At 54.1% G+C, this 21727-nt stretch overlaps 6 protein-coding genes across 6 annotated transcripts; 3 read left to right on the plus strand and 3 right to left on the minus strand.

Annotated features, from left to right (window-relative positions):
* Positions 1-923: 923 nt before the first annotated feature.
* BDP55DRAFT_633665 (uncharacterized protein) lies at positions 924-1610 on the minus strand (the record flags this gene model as incomplete). The annotated part of the gene is made up of 1 exon (XM_060572586.1): positions 924-1610. The coding sequence occupies one exon, from the start codon at positions 1608-1610 to the stop codon at positions 924-926; it is 687 nt and encodes a 228-aa protein (XP_060427716.1).
* Positions 1611-2246: 636 nt separating this feature from the next.
* On the minus strand, positions 2247-4846 carry BDP55DRAFT_668982 (fungal-specific transcription factor). Its single transcript, XM_060575265.1, has one exon. The coding sequence runs from the start codon at positions 4822-4824 to the stop codon at positions 2719-2721; it is 2106 nt and encodes a 701-aa protein (XP_060427717.1). The 5' UTR covers positions 4825-4846; the 3' UTR covers positions 2247-2718.
* A 2673-nt stretch (positions 4847-7519) lies between these two features.
* BDP55DRAFT_197406 (uncharacterized protein) lies at positions 7520-8041 on the plus strand. The gene has a single exon (XM_060565921.1). The coding sequence runs from the start codon at positions 7566-7568 to the stop codon at positions 7887-7889; it is 324 nt and encodes a 107-aa protein (XP_060427718.1). The 5' UTR covers positions 7520-7565; the 3' UTR covers positions 7890-8041.
* A 4811-nt stretch (positions 8042-12852) lies between these two features.
* Positions 12853-15154, minus strand: BDP55DRAFT_747341 (ThiF family protein; the record flags this gene model as incomplete). Its single annotated transcript, XM_060580572.1, has 5 exons — positions 14501-15154; positions 14249-14418; positions 13625-14197; positions 13262-13571; positions 12853-13202 (listed from the first exon to the last, which is right to left on the minus strand). The coding sequence occupies exons 1-5, from the start codon at positions 14691-14693 to the stop codon at positions 12853-12855; spliced, it is 1596 nt and encodes a 531-aa protein (XP_060427719.1). The 5' UTR covers positions 14694-15154.
* A 1817-nt stretch (positions 15155-16971) lies between these two features.
* On the plus strand, positions 16972-18866 carry BDP55DRAFT_695138 (major facilitator superfamily transporter; the record flags this gene model as incomplete). The annotated part of the gene is made up of 5 exons (XM_060577431.1): positions 16972-17084; positions 17146-17441; positions 17492-17660; positions 17720-18426; positions 18478-18866. The coding sequence occupies 5 exons, from the start codon at positions 16972-16974 to the stop codon at positions 18864-18866; spliced, it is 1674 nt and encodes a 557-aa protein (XP_060427720.1).
* Positions 18867-19374: 508 nt separating this feature from the next.
* BDP55DRAFT_669002 (short chain dehydrogenase) lies at positions 19375-21320 on the plus strand. Its single transcript, XM_060575266.1, has 6 exons — positions 19375-20165; positions 20225-20397; positions 20462-20598; positions 20655-20710; positions 20768-20876; positions 20930-21320. The coding sequence occupies exons 1-6, from the start codon at positions 19741-19743 to the stop codon at positions 20960-20962; spliced, it is 933 nt and encodes a 310-aa protein (XP_060427721.1). The 5' UTR covers positions 19375-19740; the 3' UTR covers positions 20963-21320.
* The last annotated feature ends 407 nt before the right edge of the window (positions 21321-21727 follow it).

Below are 21727 nucleotides of genomic sequence, written 5' to 3' on the forward strand. Positions count from 1 at the left end.
ATAGACCTTGATTAATGAACATTGCTCCTGACGGGATCCGATTTTCGAAGCTGAGGAAAGCTTCCAGAAAGTCGGCTGCCGGGGCCGGTGGGAGACTCAACCCGACTGCACCGGAGTGGGGCGCATCCCAACGGGCCCCAATCCCCGCAATGCGGTTCGTCTCGTCTCGGTCTCTCGGCCGGGTTTGAGAGGCCCATAATTAACCGGATTAGCGAGGCCGGCACTTTTCGCCGCGCTGTGGACGCGTCGACGATGAGACATGCATGAAGCAGTGTCACTAGAAAACCACTTCGCTTTCTACTTTGTCTAACTACCGGCAGCCCAGTGGCCCCCAAAAAGTTTCAAGAAGACTTCTACAGGTCCGAGGGGATACCATTGAGCCTCGGTGTTTCCGCATAACGGTCACAGCATGACCCGGTGGTCGCATCGCCTGCTGGAGGCATGACTCGTATGCCGAGTCGCATCCCGTCGACCGAGGCTATTGGCACGCCAGTGCCATCGGGAACGTAGGGCCGGTGTCGAGAGATGAGCAAAGCCTTATTCGTGGTGGGATGGCCGAGTCACATCGTGTCCTGGCGCCCTAGCATCAAGTCTCTCGGCTCAATTGGCATAGTGCACCTGTGATGGGAGTCTAGAATCCGAGCGAAGACTGCAACCTGGCCGGGGTACCACCTAGACCCTGGGGTATAGAGGCGCAAACATGATCGCAGAGAGGGAGTACAGATGGGAGGGCCGCGGCAACTAGGGGCAGAGTGAATTGTCAAGGTCGATTGTGTACGACCTAAAGAGATATCTAGATGAATTGCCGTTGAGTCCAAAATGCCTGGGTTCGGCACCTGTTATGACGGGCGTCGGGCATCTTCTCAACGCCACACACCTGCAGAGGCCCCTTGTCAAGTAATTACGTCAACTCTTGATGAGTATCAGTTGCACTGAAAGCAACCTTTGGATACAAACATAATCGAGCTCGACGGGTCTCTCTCCAGTGGATTGTGGTGCCTGACATTACTAGCAAACAAGGCCTGTGATTCGGGCATCGTGCAGATATACGTTTTCATGTCTTCGCTCTTGCACGGCAGGTCTACAGGTGAGACACGGCCGGTCCTGGAATGACACAAACGAGAGAGGGAGTAAAGGCAGTTTGGTACATGTATGGCTCTTCGCATTGGCAAGGCTCTCGAGGTAGCGTGGCATCTTGTTAAAATGCTCAACACTACCCTGTCTTCCCCGGGCAGAGGAAGAGCAGCTGGGCGGTTAGGGTCTCCGCCGATCGTCTTCACTGCCAAATTACCGTAGAATTGTAGTGTGGCGTAAGGAGCAAGCAGCAAGGTACGGTGAAAAGTAGGAGAAAAAGAGACAGAGAGACATGTGAGGCGTGAAAGGGTAGGGGAAGACAGACAGATGGCAGAGAACTCAGAAGCATAAAGACCAGAACATGGATCATGAGATGATTCTGGATGTGTGGGGTGCGTGGCGTCGATGAGGGGTTGCAACTCTGCTCTTTGCTGTCTGCGGCCCGACAACCCAGAGAGCCCATCCTTGACACCTCCACCAACACATTTACCCGCCCAATCGCAACTCGGGTCCTCTCGGATACCCTGCGCGTCCATCCTAGCCCGGTTTACCTACCTTACCTCGGATCATGGGAAACCTCAATCAACCTCACCTCTCTCGAATTTTCCCTAGCTCTACCTGAAAATTCCTGAACACCAAGCTTCTCTTTGGGGAATGGGGAGCATGACGCTAAGAAAAAACGGCACCCCTTTGAACGAGCCATCTGCTCCGATCCGACCACTCACCTCCCCCCTCCAGCCTCGTCCCGGCCGACACACCATGGCATGATCGCCCGCTCTCCCGATCGCGACGTTATGCTTGAAGTGAATAACAAAAGGTCCCCTCCCCTTTGTGCCCTGTCATAGTTGTGCAACCCGAGGTAAGGTACACTTGCGCTATGTGTTGTTCAGGGGTATATGAAGCTCCTTCTCTTCGTCAGCAGACCTGCATCTTGCTGAATACTGGTGAGTACATCGTGATATGGAGCAGACTCCTGCTTCCAAGCGGCGGGGAAGATTGAACAACGTTCCATAGTTCTGCGGTACGTAAGACCCTGAACACCACTCGCATCCAAGGCCTCTTCATAGTCATGTGCCTGCCATGGCCGCAGCAGGACGCAGGGAACTCCTTAGGATCGTAGGACCGACCGTCGAGGCCCAGTCTTGCCTTGCCGGCACTCCAGAGTCCAGAGTAGCGACCCGCATGGCAAAACACACGTGGCCGATGTCATTGTTGCCAACGGCCGGCCGGGCCCGGGGTTAGATTGAGCTTCAGGCTCTCTTGTCACAGTCTGTATTCTTCTAGGGTCTCGTTTGATTGCAGGTCATACGTAAAATCGTCATCGTCATTTCGGGGCGTTTCCAGTAACCTTTGCCCGCCTCGTGTCCCGTTTTCCATGCTTTCAGGCGCCCGCCACCCTCCTCTTTTCTCCCCCTTTTCTTTTTTGCCCCGTCAATGTGACCGGCGTACGTTCCAGAAACTCCGAGCACTGGTTTTGCTCACCCTTTTGGACATGCGAGCTTATGTACAGCATCTCTGGCTTCGGCTATAGTGCCCTCCGCCAAGTGTCCCAATCCTAGCATCAGGGATCCAAGTATGTACCAGAAAGAGAGAAAAGATATGTGCCAGAAAACAAAGCCTTAGCAAATACCCAATCAGACACATTCAATGGACGAAGAAGCCGCCCTCCATGCCGGCTACCTGGCTGCCCATCATACCGTAGTCCATGTGCATCATATGCTCGTTGACGTTGTATGGGGAAAAGTCGACGGCCTGGTCAGGACCCTGGCCCCAATACATGCCGTCCATATCCCATAGTCCATGCTGATCGAGCATGCTCATCATGCCCATCCCTTCCGGCTCCAGGCCGATGGGTGACATGTGCAGCTCCGCCTCCGCCATCAGCATCCCTTGCTCGCCCGCCAACCCTTGCAGAGGGCTCTCTGACCGCATCGACGGCTGTCTCGAGGCTTCGTACATTCGCCACACGACCTCTCGGCTACGCTTCGCCGCCAATGACCAATCCTCCATGGCCTCCAGCAAGTCGAGGATCGTCTCGATCTGCTGGTGCCAGTCGGCCACGCGCGGGCTATTCCATTCCCAGAACGTGCTGACCAGCGGGATCATGGCCGCCTGGTAGAGGAACCACACAGCGTTCCATCCAGACATTTGGTTGCGAGTCCATTCCCGGGCAATGTCCTCAATGGTCTGCTTCGCGAGCTCGCGGCACGTCTCAATGGCTGCGACGTCCTGCTCCGCCACGTGAGACAGCGAGCCGTTGCTAGCCAGGCTAAGCAGGACGGGTCGGTGGAGGAGCATCCGCAAGTTCTGGTATCGCCACTTCATGATGCACCGGGCAATGTACAGCGGCTCGGCGCAGGGGTCGGTCGTCCTCAGGAGCCATGGTAGGCTACTGTACCAGTTGACCAGCTGTCTGTCGAGGTTGCAACGGTCTTCCGCACGCAGGAGGGGCGAAATAGCCAACAGGTCCTGGATCTGCGTGGCAATCTTGCAGAACTTGATGTTTTCGATGAGCGGCAAGATGCCAGCGTGCTGCGCAGAGTCCCGGCCCTGGTTGATTCCAAACTCTGGGGGCCGGATGTTGATGGCAGGACCCCATCGCCCGAATGAGGGTCGTCCCATGGTTGTCGTGGCCCACGTGTCAAGGCAGAAGAGACTCCACCATGTGCGGCGTCTGGTCTCGGCGGCAGCGATGTCGCTCGACCCTTGAGCCAGGCTCTCTCGGTGAAGACCGAGGGCGCTCGCCATTCTTATGGCGGCGCCGAGGACGGCATTGGCCATGTTGGGTCTGTTGATGTAGTGTAGATAGTAGCCTCCAATCAGCGCGAGGGCTTGCACCATTTCGATATGGCTACTGCCAAAGGCATCCATGGGCAGATGCTCCATGGCCCTGTTATAGTAGTTGATGTGGTTGTAATCGTCCGACTTCATGGCGACGATACTGCCCATGGCAAAGACCATGTTCAGCAGTGCTAGCCAGGGGGCATCAAAGCGCTGGCCTTCCAGATAATCGGCTCGGAAAGCGGCCTCGTCCAGCATGGGAACGAAGACGTGAATGCGCTTGAAGTAAGCGTCAATGAGCGTCTGCCCCTTCCATGACCACGGGATGCGTTGGGTCTCCTTAGGCACGGCGCCTCTCTGTTGCATGGATGGGAAGCTGTGTGCGACTTCGGCGGTCTGGAGCGGCATGCTGAGCGCATTGCGGAGTGCCGGCTGAACCTTCATGAGGCACATGAGTGCGGCTTTGATCGAAGAGGCGCCGAGATATGATGATTGCCGGTCCACGGAGAGCGAAAGAGCGTTCACATCGTCGGCCTCAATAGGGATGGGATCGCGCACGCGGCGTTCTTCGTCCCACTCTGTATCCCGGCCAGGCATGAGCTCGAGGCTTGAGAAGCCCCGCTCGGAGCCGGAGCAAACCGGGGAGTCTAGTTCCTGTGAGAGGGGGGACGTGTTGAGAGGCGGTGAAGGGAGCGCGGTTGGCGTGTCCAGGACCGGATGTTCGAGTAGACCAAGAAGATCGTGGCGAGATAATGGAAGTAGTGACTGTACGTCTTGATGGGGAAAGAGGCGCTTGAGAACAGAGCGGCATTCCTCGAGAGACTGTGAGAGTGCCTCGAGCGTCTTGCGCGAAGGGATGACGCGCTGTCTGTGCTTGTCATAAAAGCAGCGTTTGGGCGCCCGGCTTGAGAGACATTGGCCGCATGGTTGCTGGCCATCACAGCGGCTGTCAGAGAGGTTAGATGACATCGGGTCAAGAGAGGCCGAGCGGAACATACATTTTTCGCCTCTTACATTCGGCGCAAGCATGTGGAGTAGTGATCCTCTTGGAACCTGACGAGCTTGTCGATTTGCTGCTTTCCTGCGACTCTGACGTCTGCTTCCGTGGCGTCACGCCCTGGACTGAATAGTGTGAGTCGGAGAAGAGAACAACGGCTCAAAAAGGCTGCTCGAGACTTACAGGTGTGAAACATTCCACCCTGAGCGGGTACTGAGATTGACGGGGCCATGTTTGCGTTTGCTGAGAAGAAAGAGTTGCTCGAGCCGACGTAAAGCTAAGATGGATTGTAAGAGCCTCAGTTGATTCTGTCAAGAGGCGTTGAAATGATCAAAAGATCAAATCTCTCTATCTTTGTCTTTGCGAGAAACCCAGACGCACAGATCAGTTCGTCAACAAGGTTGGCGCAGACGGAGACATTATATACAAAATGCAAGGAAGAGTTGTTGAGTTGAGCCAAAATGAAGTACCCTCCTGAGTACGGCCAACCATTCGAGAGACCCGGCGCGGCAACAGTGGGTGTGGGGAAAATGAGCATGGGTCTCGAGGTGCAATGGAAGAGAGGGAAAAGAGGCGATGGAACCTCAATGCCATGTCGGCTACGTGAAGCAAGATGGACAGGCAATTGAGCTTAGGGTTGGCCGGCCGGAACCAAACCAGGCTAGACGGGCAAGCAAGTGACTGGGGGGGCTCACAATGGAGGGGGGCTTGATCCAAATTCAAAGAGTCTCTGGTCCACAGCGAGGTAACATCTGCAGAATGTCGATTGCATATGTTCACGGTATGTGAAGAGAAGAGGCGGCTGGTGGGCTGTTTCTTTTTTGACAGAAAGGCAGAGGGCAGAATGAGCTAGGACGAGGGGAACCGAGAGAAGTGGGTTTGGTGTACAAACATGGGCGTGTTGGAGCCTTGGAGGCGACGAGCCGAAGAGGTGGTCAAACTTGCGAGGTTGAGCGTGGAGCCGTAGAGCCGTAGACTCGCACCTAGTGCAAGGCACGATGACCGGGGTTTTCTCTCTCAGAATCCCTGGAGGAGGAGGGGCGTGTACGGATAATGAGAGTGAACGGGACTGTGACAGGGCCAAGTCCCGGAGGGACGGGAACAATACCTAGGCACTATATCATCAGACCAAAAAACGAGGGACGAGAAGCATGTTCGCAGAAGAGCACTCGCTGTATGAGCGAGGCATTGCGCTGAGTGGTGGACCTGGTCTTGCAGAGATTCGAGTGAGGCGGGAAGAAGGGAAGCCCTCGTGGCGGTGTCTTGGACTCCAGGGGCTCGAGGATCAGGGCCAAGGCCACTACCGAGGGCGGCCGACACAGGCACACAGGTACGATGGTACAGGAGGTTCAGATAGTGGGAGAGGTGTAAGAACAATAAAGGTCAGTGTTGGTGAGTACTGTCTCCGTGGTTTGTGGTAGGTAGTCCATGGTAGGGTTGGAAGAAGCGGACGAAGCGAAAAGACACACCCCCTTGGATATCGAGGCGATCTGTGATTGGGGCAGAAAATCTGGAGAGTGTGGAGGAAGATGAGGAGGAGGAGGGATGACAGGTTTGCGATACTGTGGCTGGTGAAAGATGGGATGGATGGGAAAATGCAAGTTTGCTAGATACAGCAACGACACAGCTCAGGTGACACGGCACGATGGGCTAATGTACGGACGAAAATATGGGGATTGGGGTAAGGTTGCAGTGCGTGAATGCTTCTAAACCTCGTTGTGAGGAGATTTGCGAGAATGGGAGCGAAAAAGGTGCAGGAGGGATGGGTGGACACTGGACAAGATTGGGTTGGTGTTGTCGTCCGGACCGATGGGCAAATTGTTAAATTAATCAACAGGCGAAGTTTGGCACTGGAGGGCAATCAATGTGAATGAGTGAGTGAGTGAGTGAGGTGAGTGGTGAATGGTGAGTGAGTGGTCTGGGGGCGGGGAAACCGGCGATGGGAGGGCGGGGGGACGTCGGGTCAAAGTGGGGTAGGGTACCGGGCCACGGGTGGACAGACCACTCACAGAGTCAGAATGGAAGACGGGACAACTTTGGAGATGGGAACGTACCGCTCGCAACCGTGATTATGTCCCCTACCCGATGTGATCAATTTACCCTCGGTACCTCTTTCTTTCTGGGCCCTAGACATTGCTACTCTGTATCTACCTACCTACCACCTTGTGTACACTACGCATACTGTCAACCAGGTGTGTACGGAGTACCTTCCTTGGGGAAGAGGAAAGCGCGAGCAAGGCGTGAGCATAAAAATAAGAAACTTACACCATGTAGGCAACATCGCATCGCATCGCATCACATCACATCTGGCATCCGAACGGTTACTGGGGTCCTTATTCGTTCTCAGACATAGTTCCTGGTGCCTTGATCCACGGTCAGGTGCTTATTGCAAGTGGCAATGGCTTCCACGTTGGACGGGATGCGGGTGTGAAGTAGTGTTTAGGTTGAAGTGCCCAGTGACAGCCGTCAGCCACTGACTGGTGGGGAATCTCAATCGGGCGGGGCCGAACCCCTGGCGCGCGAAGCTAAAGTTATTGCCTTTATTTGCGCTGCTTAGGTAAGGTGAGGACCTTCGAGGCACGAGGCACGGACCGTTGACTCCAACTTTCTTTTTTGTTCTCGAATTCTCAAACGACAGGTGCGACGAAGTGATAGAGACAGGAACCAGTTCCCCTTTAGCATCTTAAGAGGCAAGTTTCTACCAGCTTACCTAATGCAGCATCAGCCACACCGGCACTATGTAACCCCGTCTCAACCAGGCATTTACACCTCATTTCAACGACGACGACAACCACCTCACGAAATTCTACCAGTATTATCCGTACCGCCCTACCCGAACCCGAAGCTCACTCCCGTCTTGCCCGACCCTCTCTCTCTCTCTCTCTCTCTCTCTCTCCTTTCTTTTTGTCCAGCCTTGATGAGCCTTTCAGGTCTTCCGTCTCCGTCTCCTCGCATATCCGCGGTCGTCCTGAACATGTGGAGCAAGATCCATCCTGCAAATGCACGTTGTCTGCGCATCACCCACCAAGTCTTTTAGCGTGTGCCCTTAGGCCCCATCGTCTGTTCTTTTTCTCTCCATTCTCTCCATCTTGACGGCTGGCCACGATGGGCTTCCTCTCAAACCCTGGTTGCCAGGCTAATTCATCTGGAGGCGTGTGGAGGAGTGAGGAGGTGTGGAAGAAATAGACAGGGTGGTACCACGTCGATCCAGGGTATCCGTACACCTTCTTTCCAGAGCCCCTCACCCTCCCCTCCCCTGTTTCTCCAAGCTGTCCCCGCATCCTTGTTAAAGAAGATGGCCTCCAATTTGTGAGGGGACCAAATATCTTTGACATCTGACTCAAATCATGGACAGACGAGACGACACCTTCTCGGCCTCATGCGGTAGCCCGCCAGCAGTTCGATGTGGTTGACCATCCCATGTCCTCCACCTTGATCCGGTCTGCGATCCGGTCTTCTCTGACTGGCGGACCGGCTCATTGCAGCTCACTAAGGCCGGCTTGCTTGCCATTCCTCCCTCATCGGTCTATTAGAGCATGATATCTTCTTGACCGAACGAAAACGAAGGAAATGATAAACGGTTTGTCGGACTCTGAGAGGCCATCTCATCGTTTCATCTTGAACCTCGTCATGGGAAGCAGCATTGGAGGACCCGAAGGCGAATAATCTCGCGGCAAGTGTCGTGAAGCTATCTTCAAGTCATAGCAGCGTTCAAGTATAGGTGCTTCTTCCAAGTCCCAGTGGCCTTGCTTCCATCCCGCTCCAACAAGGAGACCTTGTTTCTGCCCGGCTTCGATCCCGAAAGCCTTCGGCTATTTTGAAGCACGTCCCGTCGGCATGTACCGCCCATCGTGGGCCTCAACTTTGACTTCATCGATCCAGAGTGACCAACCCTACCTACGGATCCCTCTTACAGGAGCGCCAGATGGACGAGGCGGCTCAGTCACGCAACCAATGTGACCCATGTCACGCCAGCGTGCGCTTATTCTTCTTCTTTACTTCTTCCTCTGCTTCTTGAAGTACTTGAATCTGCCGCCCATCCCATATAGCTCCATAATCACTCCTACCCTCCCCACACCCCTTTGCATTGCAAGTTTGGTTCCTCCAACCACGTTCCCTCCTCTACCGTCTTGACCTTTCCTCCCTTGGTCTCCATTCCGGCCGGCCTTCAACATTACTGGGTATGTACCAGAGTCTCGCGTGCGCGAATGGACGGGACGACTGTACCTGGAGGGCCTTCACTAATCAACAACGGCGAGGCACGTCAGGTGGACAGCCCTCCACGCAATGACACGCCTTGATGAGCAGCTGTGCCTGGCACCTCTCCCGACGAACCGTTCCCATGTCCCTTGCGTACTGTCTGCCGCCCGCCATCCGTTAAAGGAGCAGAATTGCCTAAAGTAAGGGACGCTCTGTCCAACTGCTAAAACTCACACTAATGCATCTAGGTCTTTGCGGTCCCAAAGACGGCTCACTGAGAGACTTCCGTATATTATTCCCATCACGTCTGTCTCTATCATCTGCTGACGCACCGCCCTGAAGACCCGGCTGTGGCGATGACCGCTCGTGTGCTTGTTAAGAGTTAACCTTTACTTCGCGGTCAACCTCATGCAATGCATCTGCACTCATTGGGCATTCGACACTCCACAACGTCACCTCTCTCCTCCATCGACCGGGCAAGACTAGAGGTCCAAATCACATTGACTAAGGTGTGGCGTGCTCGATCCGGTCAGCCGACAGCACCTTGCTCTTGGGCGCCCTTCTTCACTGGACTGGAGCGGGTGCCTGCTCCCGCAGACCCTTGGGTATTCGAGGAAAGACAAATCTCTCCCACTTATGCCGCCTACGCGCGTCACTACAGGGAGCAGTGGCCTTCCCGACAGCTTGACATGAAACACTTGTCTTTCGCTAATCTATCTAGTCACGGTATATGTTGGCTTGTTGACTTGCTATGTGCCTTTGAGCGTGCCGACACGGTACTCTAAGCCAGTGGTAATACTACAGGCTGAGATATGTTTGGACATTACAAGCCACCGCAAAAGATGGTCTTTGGCCACATCGATCAATGAGGCAGCATCGTTTTCGCAGTCACAAACCACCAGGCACTCCTGCAGTAGCTTGGCCATGGTCTGTAGAGGATGATCTCCAAGGTTCCTGGAGGTATGGTTCCCCAGATTAAGGATTGTGCAATAGCAGAGGGTATCGGAACCGTCTAGACTTGTCGCCTCCTGTCTAGCCGCGCTTCTCCTGCGGGGATCTTTGAGTCACGGGTTGTGGAGGTAGGGGTGCGTATGTTTGCATCGAGCATGGTTGATGGCCCAGCCGCCTTCCAGTACCGGCTTGTGTCCGACGCTGACTGAAGCTTGCAACACTCCAAGCCGACAGTCGACCGGGGCAGTATAACCGTGATTTACACAGCCAGATTCTTCCGCAAGGCCGGCCCCAGACTATTACCAATTTGCGAGCCATCACAATGACAAGGGGCTCTCTGACGACTATCTGTACGGCGCCTGCGGGATACATTCTGAAATGGTGCCAAATGGCGCAAGTACGTCCTTGAGCCTGCGATTCTGAGGCTCGTACGTGTCGTTCAAACTGGCTTCCGAAAGGGGCCGCCCAGCTTACCATGTTCTCCGGCACAGCAATTCGGCCCGCCACCTTTATCGACACGTGTTTAATCTTATTGACGCATCTGGCTCGGCTGCGCGACGGCTGCGCCCGATAGACAGGGAAAGCCGTCGAGTGACGGCTCTTTTCAACGGGCAACGAACCCGTTTACGGACCAGCCCGCACGGGGACGGCTGTGCCTTTCTCTACCCGTCACCTTGAAAGGGGTCTCGGGTTAATTCAGGGCCCGTTCGTCTATTTGATGAGCGAGGAAGAAAGGGATCTGGGGTGCTTCGCTTTCGAGCAGACGTCATACATTCTGACGAGTCTTGACATTTCCTTTGCCGGCCTTTCATCTTTTGGAGGGTTGACTTGATATTCCATACCTCGATTTTGGACTCGATGACCACACTGCGGGATCGCAGCAGCAAAGGTAGTAATGCGTCGCAGAGGAAGTCGGCGCTATTGCTCCATCACTTGATCTAGACGACATAGCCGCCGTCCGAAGTCTTCGAGTCGGTTACATTCTGCGCAGTCAATGCATCCTAACCCATCTTGGATGTGCATCTTGAAGAGACTCTTTCCTTGACCGCCATGATAACCGCTCGACGGAGGCATGCAGCTTGCAACCCGTCTCGAGATGCATCGCCCAGCCCCAGAGGCACGCATCACATCGTGCGGCAGCCCACTTCGACACTTGCTCGGGCAACTCGCCGCATGTATCCGACTTGACCGCCCGCCGCCGGTTCAAACTGCTAGGCAAGCCGGATGAACCTGCAGAGGGATCGTGATGTTGAGGGTTGTCTGCTGACACAGCCCAGACACACATACACACCCATCTACACCCTCCTATTCCTGCCGGTGGCTTGCGTATTGCTTACGGATCGTGGCATACATTGAAGAACTGTCAGATAGACACTTCGCTAGTTTGCTTTTCCAATGTCTTGGAGACCATCCTTTCGGAAAGCTCGCCGAACACCTGGGTACCCGCTGACCATCACGAAAGCCACGCCCACTTGCTTTACAAAGATGTCGCTAATCAGATTCTTGTTCCGTCCGGAGCCGCGCTTTTGCATATCCAATTCTGGACATTCGGATTCAAATTCGGTTTCTTCCTGATCTGATAACCCTTTGCGGTCTTTTTCTACATTCTGAACCTTTCTCCGTTGTCGTTGTCGTCGTTGTTGTCGTTGTTGCTGTTTTTTTTTCCCTCAGTGGCGCAGTATGTTACATTGTTTCTGTATGAATAAGACCATTAAGACCACAATAACCGGGCGGCTCCGCTGTTATATGCCGTGGTTTGAGTCAGGGAAGAATCTTCAACCCGGCATTCCTCACTTATCAGATTCTTTTCTTTTACAACACAGGGGAAATAAGAGTGTTTGGGGGCCGTTGAAGCATTTATATCCCCTATCCCACCGGTATGATCTGAGAAGCTGCCATCCTTATCTCTCCGAAATCGTCCGAGTCCTTGGCATGCATTTTCTTTGTTGTGAGGTTGTACTACTGTACCTGTAAAGATGAGACGATGCCTCTATCACCGCGGGACATTTTGTCCCACAACCCGGTACTTTCATTCTTGGGACCTGATAGCACGGCAAGACTGATACGTCACTCTTCATGTGCATATGTACTGTCACGACTTGACAGTTGGCGGTGAATACGGTCCTTGGAGATCGTGAAGCCGACTGAAATCATATCATTAGACACAGCAGGTGGACTCCTGAAGCTTGCCATCGTCAACCTCCGTCATGTTCCACTTGCTCCAAAAGTCCAAAGCGGTTCCGCATAACCCCTGGCCGCATTGTAATCCATCCACATCCTAGCTAAGGTAGCTGTAAGGGACTGCGGTCCGACGTGATCTCCGCCCAGACAACCACACACCCGTTCGACAGGGTCCAGTGAGGGTCAAAGTGGTGTCCTGTCCTACACCCCCGGCACTGCAAATCAGTTTGCTGCGGCGCTAGAGTTGCAACCACACACACATACACACCCCTCCCGCAAACAAATTACCATCCCGGAAAGCATCTCCATGCCTCCCAGCTCTGGGAACCACTACCTGCCACCGCTACCCCGTTGGACCTTTTCTCCAAGATTGGAAAATAATCTATTCTTCCGGGATCTGCAACCTCAGTGCCGGACGATTCGCCTTGGGGTTCTCCCAGGGTCACGGTGCGTGCCATCGTCTTCCCCTCACCTCTCCGCCCAGGAGGAGTTCACTCCCAACTGTACACCAACCACGCTGGCTGAACAGAACATCGTCAGCTTCCCCGCACGTCTTGCTCTAGTGGGGTCCCATGGTCCATCGACGGCCGTTCTGAAGAAGAACCAGGGGGGGGGGGGGGGGGGGGGGAACCGCGAGCGGCCAGATTGGAAAGTATTTCCGAACCCCCTTACAGACGAAGAATTTGGCACCGGCTTGCAATGCCGTCAAATATGCATGTGTTCTCGATGGGTACGTATTGGTTCGTGATGATTTTGATCGTCTCCTGAGCCACCATGCCGCCAGTCACGGCGGAAACGTTGTGCAGCTCTCCACCGCCAGACCTGGCTACCTCTTGCGCCGCCTGCGCGAGCCGCTCGTTGTCGCTCCAGTCTGGAAGCTGCGTCTTGATTTTGTCGAGAATCTCATCCGAAGATGCCGTGGGTGTGTGTGACGTGGACTGGAGGGCGAGATAGATTGGGAGGAGCGACAGTGGCACCACGCCTTCCTTGGCCATTTCGTCGTTGGCAAACTCCTGCGCTGTGAGGTGAAATGTGTGAGCACCGGCTGTGGTAATCCTCGTGGAGATTATTCCTTACCTGCTACGCTGCGCAGCTGTTCGGGCCCGCCACTTACAGGGACGACCAGCTTGATAAATGCCGCATTTTTGCAGAACAAGTCGACCTCGGCTGCGTCGACACCCTCGCCACCGGCCTTCTGACGGACCGATTCGAGCACTTCGGCTGCATCTTTGCGAGCCTTGGCCTTGTAGATGTTTTGAAGCTCAATGTACACGCTCGATTGGGCCTTCATGTCTGGGAGGCCGCCTGGTACTGGTAGACAGCCGTGCTTCTCATAAAAGTCGCGGATCGCTCCTGCGATGATCCAGAAGCTAGAGGTGGCTTCCTTCTGCAGAGTTGTCAGGTGGTTTGGCTTTTCTCGGTAATGTGGCGGGCACTCACCTCGTCCGTATGCTTGTACTCAAAGACCTCCTTGACGGCAGAAGGGAGTGATGGTGGCGAAATAGTCTTCAACACGGCAGCCACAGCCTCCTCAAAGTTCTCCTCGCCTCCTTCGGGGTTGTCTGTTCTCGTAGCAGCGGCCACCATTTTGCGGAATTCCACTTTGTCCTTGTAGTTGCTCGGGGGCTTGGAGTCGTGTGACGACTTCCATACGTTCAGGTAGTGCAAGAGAATGACGACGAAGGGCAGGTGGCCGTGCTCATGGTTTTCGAGATTATCAATGTCTTTCGTCAGGCTCTCGGAAAAGGCCTCTAGCTCTTCCCATGGGGTGGCAAGCCGCAAGTCCGTGATGGCTGTGACGTCCGGATGAGTGTCGACGATGGGGTAAATGCCTGGAAGACGAGTGCTGAAGTAAGAGTAGAAGCCCGCGGAGTGTATCGCAATCAATGGTGTCTTGTGTTCAAGGCTGTAAGCCTCGAGTGTAGTGAGATCTTCGGGTTTCATGGGAAGTGTGTACAGAATGATGGTGAAGGGAGCTGGGGTTTTCAGAAGCTGCTGGAGGCTCGCGTTTTCCTACCACTGTCTTAGTCTCATGGCGCAGAATACATGATTCAACTTCCTCACCGAGCCTTTAGGATACCAGTCACCCTGAACCTCAGAATTGAGCTCCAGCAGCAGCTCTGTACAGCTCTGAGCCCTCGACTTGCCGAGATGGGACTCGTCCAGGAAGAAGTTGACACCGAGATCAGCCTCGCTCACGACGGCATCATCAGCAATCGTGAAGTTTCCAATACCTAAGCATATTAGTTTTTTGATGATGAATATGAGGATAGCAAGGCTGATTTAGGGCCACCATGCAAGCTCTCGGGGTTATACCTGGAAGTACGAGATTCTTCAGTGTCTCAACACCAACAGTGCCCGTGCCAGAATTCACAAGCAGGATATTGGCAGACTCTAAAGCCGCTTGGCCGCTCGCAGCCCAAAGTCTTAGTTGGCGGTCGTACTTCTTCTCCTTTTCCGATGGTACGGCGAGGGCTGGTGGCGCCTGGTCGGCTATTATGTCTGTCATGATAGAAGCGGTCTCGGAGGGTTCTGCCGGGAGAGGGTCAGAACGGGAATATGAAGTATTGACTGCGAGGCACTTTGCCTTCTTTCGGATGAGATCCAGGGGCAACCCAAGCTTCGAAATGGCGAGGGCTCAATAAGTCTTTGCGATGGGAAGTCGACCTTGACTGACGATAGTGACAGGACGCGGGCACTGTGGTGGGTTAGATGTGGGACTGTCGTTGTCAGCGCCTGTTTGCCCGCTTCAAGGTGCCTGGGCTGAGTGTCGTCAACGAGAAAATGGCACCAAAGCATAGTGCCGGAGCTCTTCGCACGGTGAGGGGTGATGCCATGGATGAGGTAAGCAATTGCTGCCTTATATAATGTGCCCGCCCCTGGGTACCTAAGAGAAACGGGTCTCCGTCCGGCCCGGCAAAGGCCCGGATTGGGATCCGTACGGCCGTGGGGTCTTACCTTCCGGCCAACGCCCCACAAGTGCGTTCCAATTCCGCTTTCTTCTTCTCTCAGACATTGTGAAATTGCCTGGAACTCCGCTGGGCAGGTATGGATAAAACCCCCTGCCTTCGCTCTCCGCGTCTTCGCAGTCACCAGACACCACCAGCAGAGCCGTGGACGGTCAGTCGTATGCGCACTCAAAGCCAGACATAAAAACCAACGAGCCGAGGAAGAAGCAACGGAGATCCCGGTCAACCCAGATGGTATTCTTTGCCATCTCGATTCTCCCAGCGTAAACACCCATTCCTACCGTGTGCACGCTGCGAGCAAACATTCCACGAGATGATGTTTGTGTCTCCCTCTTTCTAATCTCCTTCCCTTGTTGTTTGCCTAGGGGCCATTGTTGCAATCTTTACGGTTCCCAAATAGCACTAGGGAGAGTGGGAGATAGCCCCGGATTTACACATCGCAGACAGCCAGTTGTGTTCGGTGCTTGGCGCAGTCGTCGCTCACATCGGGCACCCAGCGTCGACTGATGGCTCCATCACCGAAGCAAGGACTTTGAGAGCTTGACTATGGGTTTTCCCATGTCTCCCTACCTGAGAGGACCGCCCGAGTGGGCATCGCGGATAGACAGTGTTGAGCCCGCATTCCTCAACGACGGATTCGCCTCTCTTCTCCATTCCCGTCGCTGGTTATCAATTACTGAGTCTGCGGCCTGCCTACACACACGGCAACTGGAAACAGAGGAGGAGCGAGACTATGCTGGCTGTGCGGTCGATTGTTGCGAGTTTCCTTCGGCGTCGGCAAACGTCGCTAGGTAAACTATGATGCTGGCCATCCTCGGACTTGGGAGATTGAAGCTATCTATCCACGGAGCTGAAAATTGGAGCCTTCGCCGATAGGATGCCATCGATTAGACCGGGCCTGGATGATGGATCTAGACCACGTTGCAGCTGATTCTTTAACGGCCTTGGTGCGTCGGGGGGCGGGTTCCAGCATTCCTCATCGGACGACTTGCTGCCACCGAAAGGGCCTTGACAACAAACCAAGGGGACTCCGACCGAAAGAAATGCGGCGACCTAGACCATCGCACTATCGTGCCCTCCCTTCTTCGTTCGCCTCACTGGTATTGGCCTGTCTCACCACCGAAATGTCTGACTATCTGGGGGGTTTTTGGTGTGGCGCGCCGGGTCCACGCCGCATTCGCCTACGGGATCAGCTTACGGCCGGCAGCAGCGACGGGCCAAAGACACAAACAACTGGGACCGTGAGTTCAGGAGGTCGTTTCCGAGCTAGCGAATGCGAATGCGTTGCTGAACGCCGAACGTTCGTTTTTTCCCTAATTCGTCGCCCCGAACGCCGATTCAACCTCTCTCTTATGTTCGGCCATGGCGCCTGTCTCTCTTTTAATCGCGTTCCCTTCGTGGATTTCGCCCCGTTCTTCTTACTTGGACCTCGCATTCTCTTTCCAAGCGCCTTTTGATCCTCCTGTCAGATGCGCTTCCCGGGCTTCTCATGACATCCTTCACTATGAGTTGCCCCGGCTCTGCTTCTCAACCCCGTATCTGTACATCGTGAGAGTTCGTCAGCATAGCGTTGCTCCGACACCGACAACCTTCGAGTCAGGCTTTCATCCTACCGACGGACAGGATTCAGCCGAGTGAATATCCTCTCAGAACCATCGGCCCCACCACCACCTATTTAATCAGTGTACAATACCCGGATTCAACGACAACCACGAATTGAGACATCGACGACTGCAACATTCTACCAACGACAATCTCATTTTGACTGCTGCTTGTTGGCATAATATCGCACCGGTTAATTTCTTCGAGGCGATCCTCATGGGTAATCTTAAGGAGGACATCGAGTCTACCAAGGCCGAGGGCCTTGTAGAGAACCATCATTACAGAGATGCTACTCTACCACCATGGAGATTTTGGCTGCTCAGTATTGGGTAACTACCCCCATGATGTGTTGAGGGCTGCTGTAGATCTCTATGCTGACTTGCCTGGAAGACTCTGTCTCGGACTATTTCTTTCCATGTTGGATGCTTCTATTGTGGCAACGAGTCTGTATACAATCGGCACAGAGTTTGACTCGGTTGATCTGATCAATTGGGTTGCACTCGCATACACGCTCACATATCTGAGCTGTGCCGTTTTGGTGGCTCTGGCCTCCGACATTGTTGGCCGCCGCAATGCCTTCTTGGCAAGCTTCATCATCTTCTTTGCCTTTTCCCTGGGCTGCGGCTTTGCCCAGAACCTGGAGCAGTTGGTTGCATGCCGTGCTCTGCAAGGTTTGGGAGGGTCTGGTGAGTTGAGCGTTCTCATCGCCGTCAAGTCCTTTGCTAAGTATCTTCAGGCCTATATTCGATCACCATGATTATCTTCCCCGAGGTAGCTCCCAAGCACCTGCTCCAGTACATGTCCAGCCTCGTCGGTATGGTCATTGCTAGTGCCGGTGTACTTGGGCCTGTCCTGGGAGGTATTCTCACCCACTACGCCTCTTGGCGATGGATCTTCTGGATCAAGTGAGTGACCCCGAGGAAGTGATTGTCGTCTGGAGGGAATTATTCTAACAACAACGCAGTGGGCCTGTTGGTTTTGTTTCAATGCTCATCTTCTACTTCACGTGGCCCGATGCCAAACACCTCCCGACACTGCAACGTAGACGCTGGAAGGAGTTGGACGTTGTAGGCTCTTTTCTGCTTGTTGCAGCATCCGTTCTGGTTGTCTTCTCCTTCCAAAATGTTGGCGCAGATGGCAACAAGTGGCGCCAGGCCGTATTCATCGCCCCCGTGACGGTCGGCGGCGTGTGCTTCATTCTGCTGCTGGGATGGGAGGCATTCGTCGCCAAGTACTGGAGCAACCGCATCATGGCGGCTATTCCGATGCGGCTTCTTCGCAACCGTGTCTACGTCGCCACCATCCTCAACACGATGTTCCTCGGGTTCCCGTATCTTTTGGTCATTTACGCCTTCCCTGTCCACCTGCAGATCGTCAACGGGAAGACCTCTTTGCTCGCGGGTATTCTGCTTCTGCCGATGCTAGGCTCTGTTGCGCTAGGGACCACTCTCGGCGGGATTATCAACAAGAAGCAGAACCGACTTTTCGAGACGATGACAGCGGCAAGTTGCTTCGTGTGTATTGGCTGCGGCTTGATGACGACGCTCTCGTCGTCTGTCGAACTGGAACCCAAAGCCCTCGGGTTTCTCACCTTTATCGGCTTTGGCTTTGGTTTGTCGGCCACTTCGTCAACCGTTCTGGGAGCGACTGAGTCCGAGATTCCAGATCATGGTAAGCATTCCAACCCTGTTAGATGTAGACAGATAACTAACGTAACAAAAGCCCCGGCGCAAGGAATCATTGCACAGGTGCGCATTCTCGGTGGCAGTCTGGGAATCGCCGCTTCCACGGCGATCTTGGGCAACTTCATGCGGGACGAGTTGACCGGTGTGCTAAGCCCGGGACAGCTTGCGTCGCTCCATGGAGCAGGAGCGAACTTGACGGAAGCGCAAGCTGCAGCTGTACGTCAGGTCTACACAGACTCTTTCTGCAAAGACATGCAAGTGGGAGCTATCCTTTCCGGCATAGCAATCCTACTGAGCTTTGGTGTTTACCGTCGAAATCGGGTCACCATCGAGGAGCAGCGGCAAATGCACATCAGAGCTGAAGTAGAGAGGCGGCGGAGGGCATCGGCGGCGACCACGTTGGTTTCTTCGACGACAACGGACTAAGCGTGTGTACAATGGGCGCGCTGTATCTTTATTGTTGGATTTTTGTTGTAAGCATAGCATCTGGCCGGCGTTGGGGGGATCTCATTGTCAATATTTCTGGCATCAACGGTTAAATATGATGGGAATGAGTTTATGAGCAATACCTCATGTCAGTATTAATTATCCTTATCATCCAACTACCTTTGAACCACTCCGCGGCCAACGACCGGAAAACCACAGTGATCGTTGAATGAACCGAGGGCCTAGTAAGCCGCAATCTTGGTCTATGTAACCCTGTCGGATTCGCAGCCGGGCAGAGCTCATCGGCGTTGGTGCCGCATGGTGCGGGGATAGAAAAGGCCGCCAAGTACAAACAAAGTCGGAGTTGCCAATCACCTCATCGGCGCAACAGCCTCTCACAGCAAAGAAGGCTGTTCAATGAACCCCATTAGACCCTCTTGAAGACTCCTCCGTATCTTACTCTAGCCCTGCTACTTGTACTTGAAATAAGTGAGGGGCCAAAAAGTTGTGTCAAGTGAAAGAAGCTTCAAGCAAAATGATGCAATCGCCTATTCCCGCCGGTTATCGGTCGGTTGAAACCCCGCATTGTGGGGCCCATCCATTCCGTGCGCCGTGCCGTACACTTCTGCTCTCCCCTCGTCTTATCCGTCCCTCCATTTGCCTCTGTAGTCGGAAACGTGTCGAGACTTATTTTTCTGTACCGGAACAGCTTCCCTCTAGTGATCCTTGCCTTTTAATTGGTTAATAGCAACTGTACGAGCAAAGCAACCTTCTCCTGACTTCTGCAGAAATCCCCGATTTACAGTCAAGTATATAAGCAACTAATTCATCCCACCGTACCGGCACTCTGCACTCCCGTTCCCTCTCTTCACACATGCCCCCTTATACCCGTATAGCCCGCTCCGTCTTCTCTTCACTCTTGTCATCTCAACGCCACCAGCCTCAGCTACACTCATCCCTACATAAAGCCCTCAACCAGACTCATCACAGAACCATCATGTCCGCCGCAGCGAAGCGCCTCGAAGGCAAGACGGTGCTCATCACCGGCGCCTCGAGCGGTATCGGCAAGAGCACGGCGTTCGAGTACGCCCGGACGGCGCCCAACAACCTCAAGCTCGTTCTCACGGCTCGCCGCATCGACACGCTCAAGGAGGTCGCCGCCGAGATCCAAAAGGAGGTCGGCAGCGGCGTCAAGGTCCACCCCGTCAAGCTGGACGTCAGCAACCCCGAGGAAGTTCGCCAGCTCGTGCCCAACCTGCCCGAGGAGTTCAAGGACATCCACATCCTCGTGAACAATGCGTATGTCACTACCCCCGTGACCTCACTCTCACGTTGGCTGTCAACTTACACATCAAAAGCGGCCTCGTCAAGGGAGTTGCCAAGGCCCCCGAGATCGCTGAAGAGGACATCAACGTCATGTTTGCTACCAACGTCACCGGCCTCATCAACGTGACGCAGGCCATTCTGCCCATCTTCAAGGCGCGCCCCGATGGCGGCTCGGGAGACATCATCAACATTGGCTCCATTGCTGGTGAGTTGGCGCTTATCAAACCCATGCTGCGTTGAGCATTAGTGGCTAATAGTCGTGATGATAGGCCGTGAGCCGTACCCCGGTGGCTCAATCTACTGCGCAACCAAGGCCGCCGTGCGCAGTTTTACCGACAGCTTGAGAAAGGAGCTGATTGCGACTCGCATCCGCGTCATTGGCATCGATCCCGGCCAGGTTGAGACTGTAAGCTATCATCTCCAAGGGGCCTAGTATTAGTGACGGGATCTAACATGGGGCAGGAATTCTCCGTGGTTCGCTTCTACGGTGACAAGTCCAAGGCCGACGCCGTTTACGCGTAAGTCACTACCTGGGAGAAGCTTCAAGCATGGACACTATGCTAACGATGCCACAGCGGATGTGAGCCTCTCACCCCCGAGGATATCGCAGAGGTTGTCGTCTTCACGTCCACCAGGAGAGAGAACGTTGTCGTTGCAGACACGCTCATTTTCCCTCAACACCAGGTGAGTTTGACCGTTGAGTCGTGCACATTTAAAACATGTCTGACTTTAGACAGGGTGCCGCTGGTCTTCTCCACCGCAAGTCTTGAAGGGAAGCGGCTTTGAGTTATTGGCCTAGAGGCAGATGGGGCGTGGGTGGGAATGTGTAGAGTCGAGAACGCATCTCGAAAAGCACTCGAATTGGCTGTCATGACGGCCATAGAGGTAGACCTGTAGATCAACCAGCGTTTTGTTTTAGAAGCACGAGAGCTTCGTCTACGCGAGACCATATTTTTCTGTTTGCGAGAAGTCTAGGCTGCAGAGCAAGTGGAAGAAATGGTATTCCATCTAGACGGTCCTATCTGTAAGACCTCACTACTCTATCGAACTCGGTAGGGTGATGTGAGCCTAGCCATATTAGTATCCTGTAGCATCCTATCGTAGTAAGGGCTAGCGATCGCCAATTTTTGAGAATAACCACCGACCCGTGAAACCAGACTTTGTCGAGACTTATAACGAGATACATGGCATCACCGGGAGGCCTCACTCAAAGTGTTAGACTCCTGCACTTATTTGTTTTTAGGCAAGGTCTAGACAAGTCTTGAGTGGCCACATGGTGTAGTAGAAATTGATACCGCTATTTCGAGTGGTTGTATTCGCACTAGGCCATCAACTGGAATACTCGATTTAGGTTCATAGGTACTCGTTTCCCATCGCGACGTGGGCCATAATGTCATGATAGCCCGGCACACCCAGTGGCCGAGGCACCTCCAACTGTTGGGACGTCCTTCCCTGCTGTTAGTGTTTGTATGAAGACGGAATGCTGCAGCTAACATGCAGACTCCTTAGCACCACCTTAGTAAACGTCGGTGCTT

Source organism: Colletotrichum godetiae, assembly GCF_030913485.1.
Source record: "Colletotrichum godetiae strain CBS 193.32 chromosome Unknown BDP55scaffold_29, whole genome shotgun sequence".
NCBI classification, from domain to species: domain Eukaryota; kingdom Fungi; phylum Ascomycota; class Sordariomycetes; order Glomerellales; family Glomerellaceae; genus Colletotrichum; species Colletotrichum godetiae.

Coding starts and splice junctions, on each gene's coding strand:
- BDP55DRAFT_668982 (XM_060575265.1), bottom strand. CDS start 4,824: ATGTCATCTAACCTCTCTGACAGCCGCTGTGATGGCCAGCAACCATGC.
- BDP55DRAFT_197406 (XM_060565921.1), top strand. CDS start 7,566: ATGCAGCATCAGCCACACCGGCACTATGTAACCCCGTCTCAACCAGGC.
- BDP55DRAFT_669002 (XM_060575266.1), top strand. CDS start 19,741: ATGCCCCCTTATACCCGTATAGCCCGCTCCGTCTTCTCTTCACTCTTG. Junction 20,599..20,654: donor ATCCCGGCCAGGTTGAGACT/GTAAGCTATCAT, acceptor AACATGGGGCAG/GAATTCTCCGTGGTTCGCTT. Junction 20,877..20,929: donor TCATTTTCCCTCAACACCAG/GTGAGTTTGACC, acceptor GACTTTAGACAG/GGTGCCGCTGGTCTTCTCCA.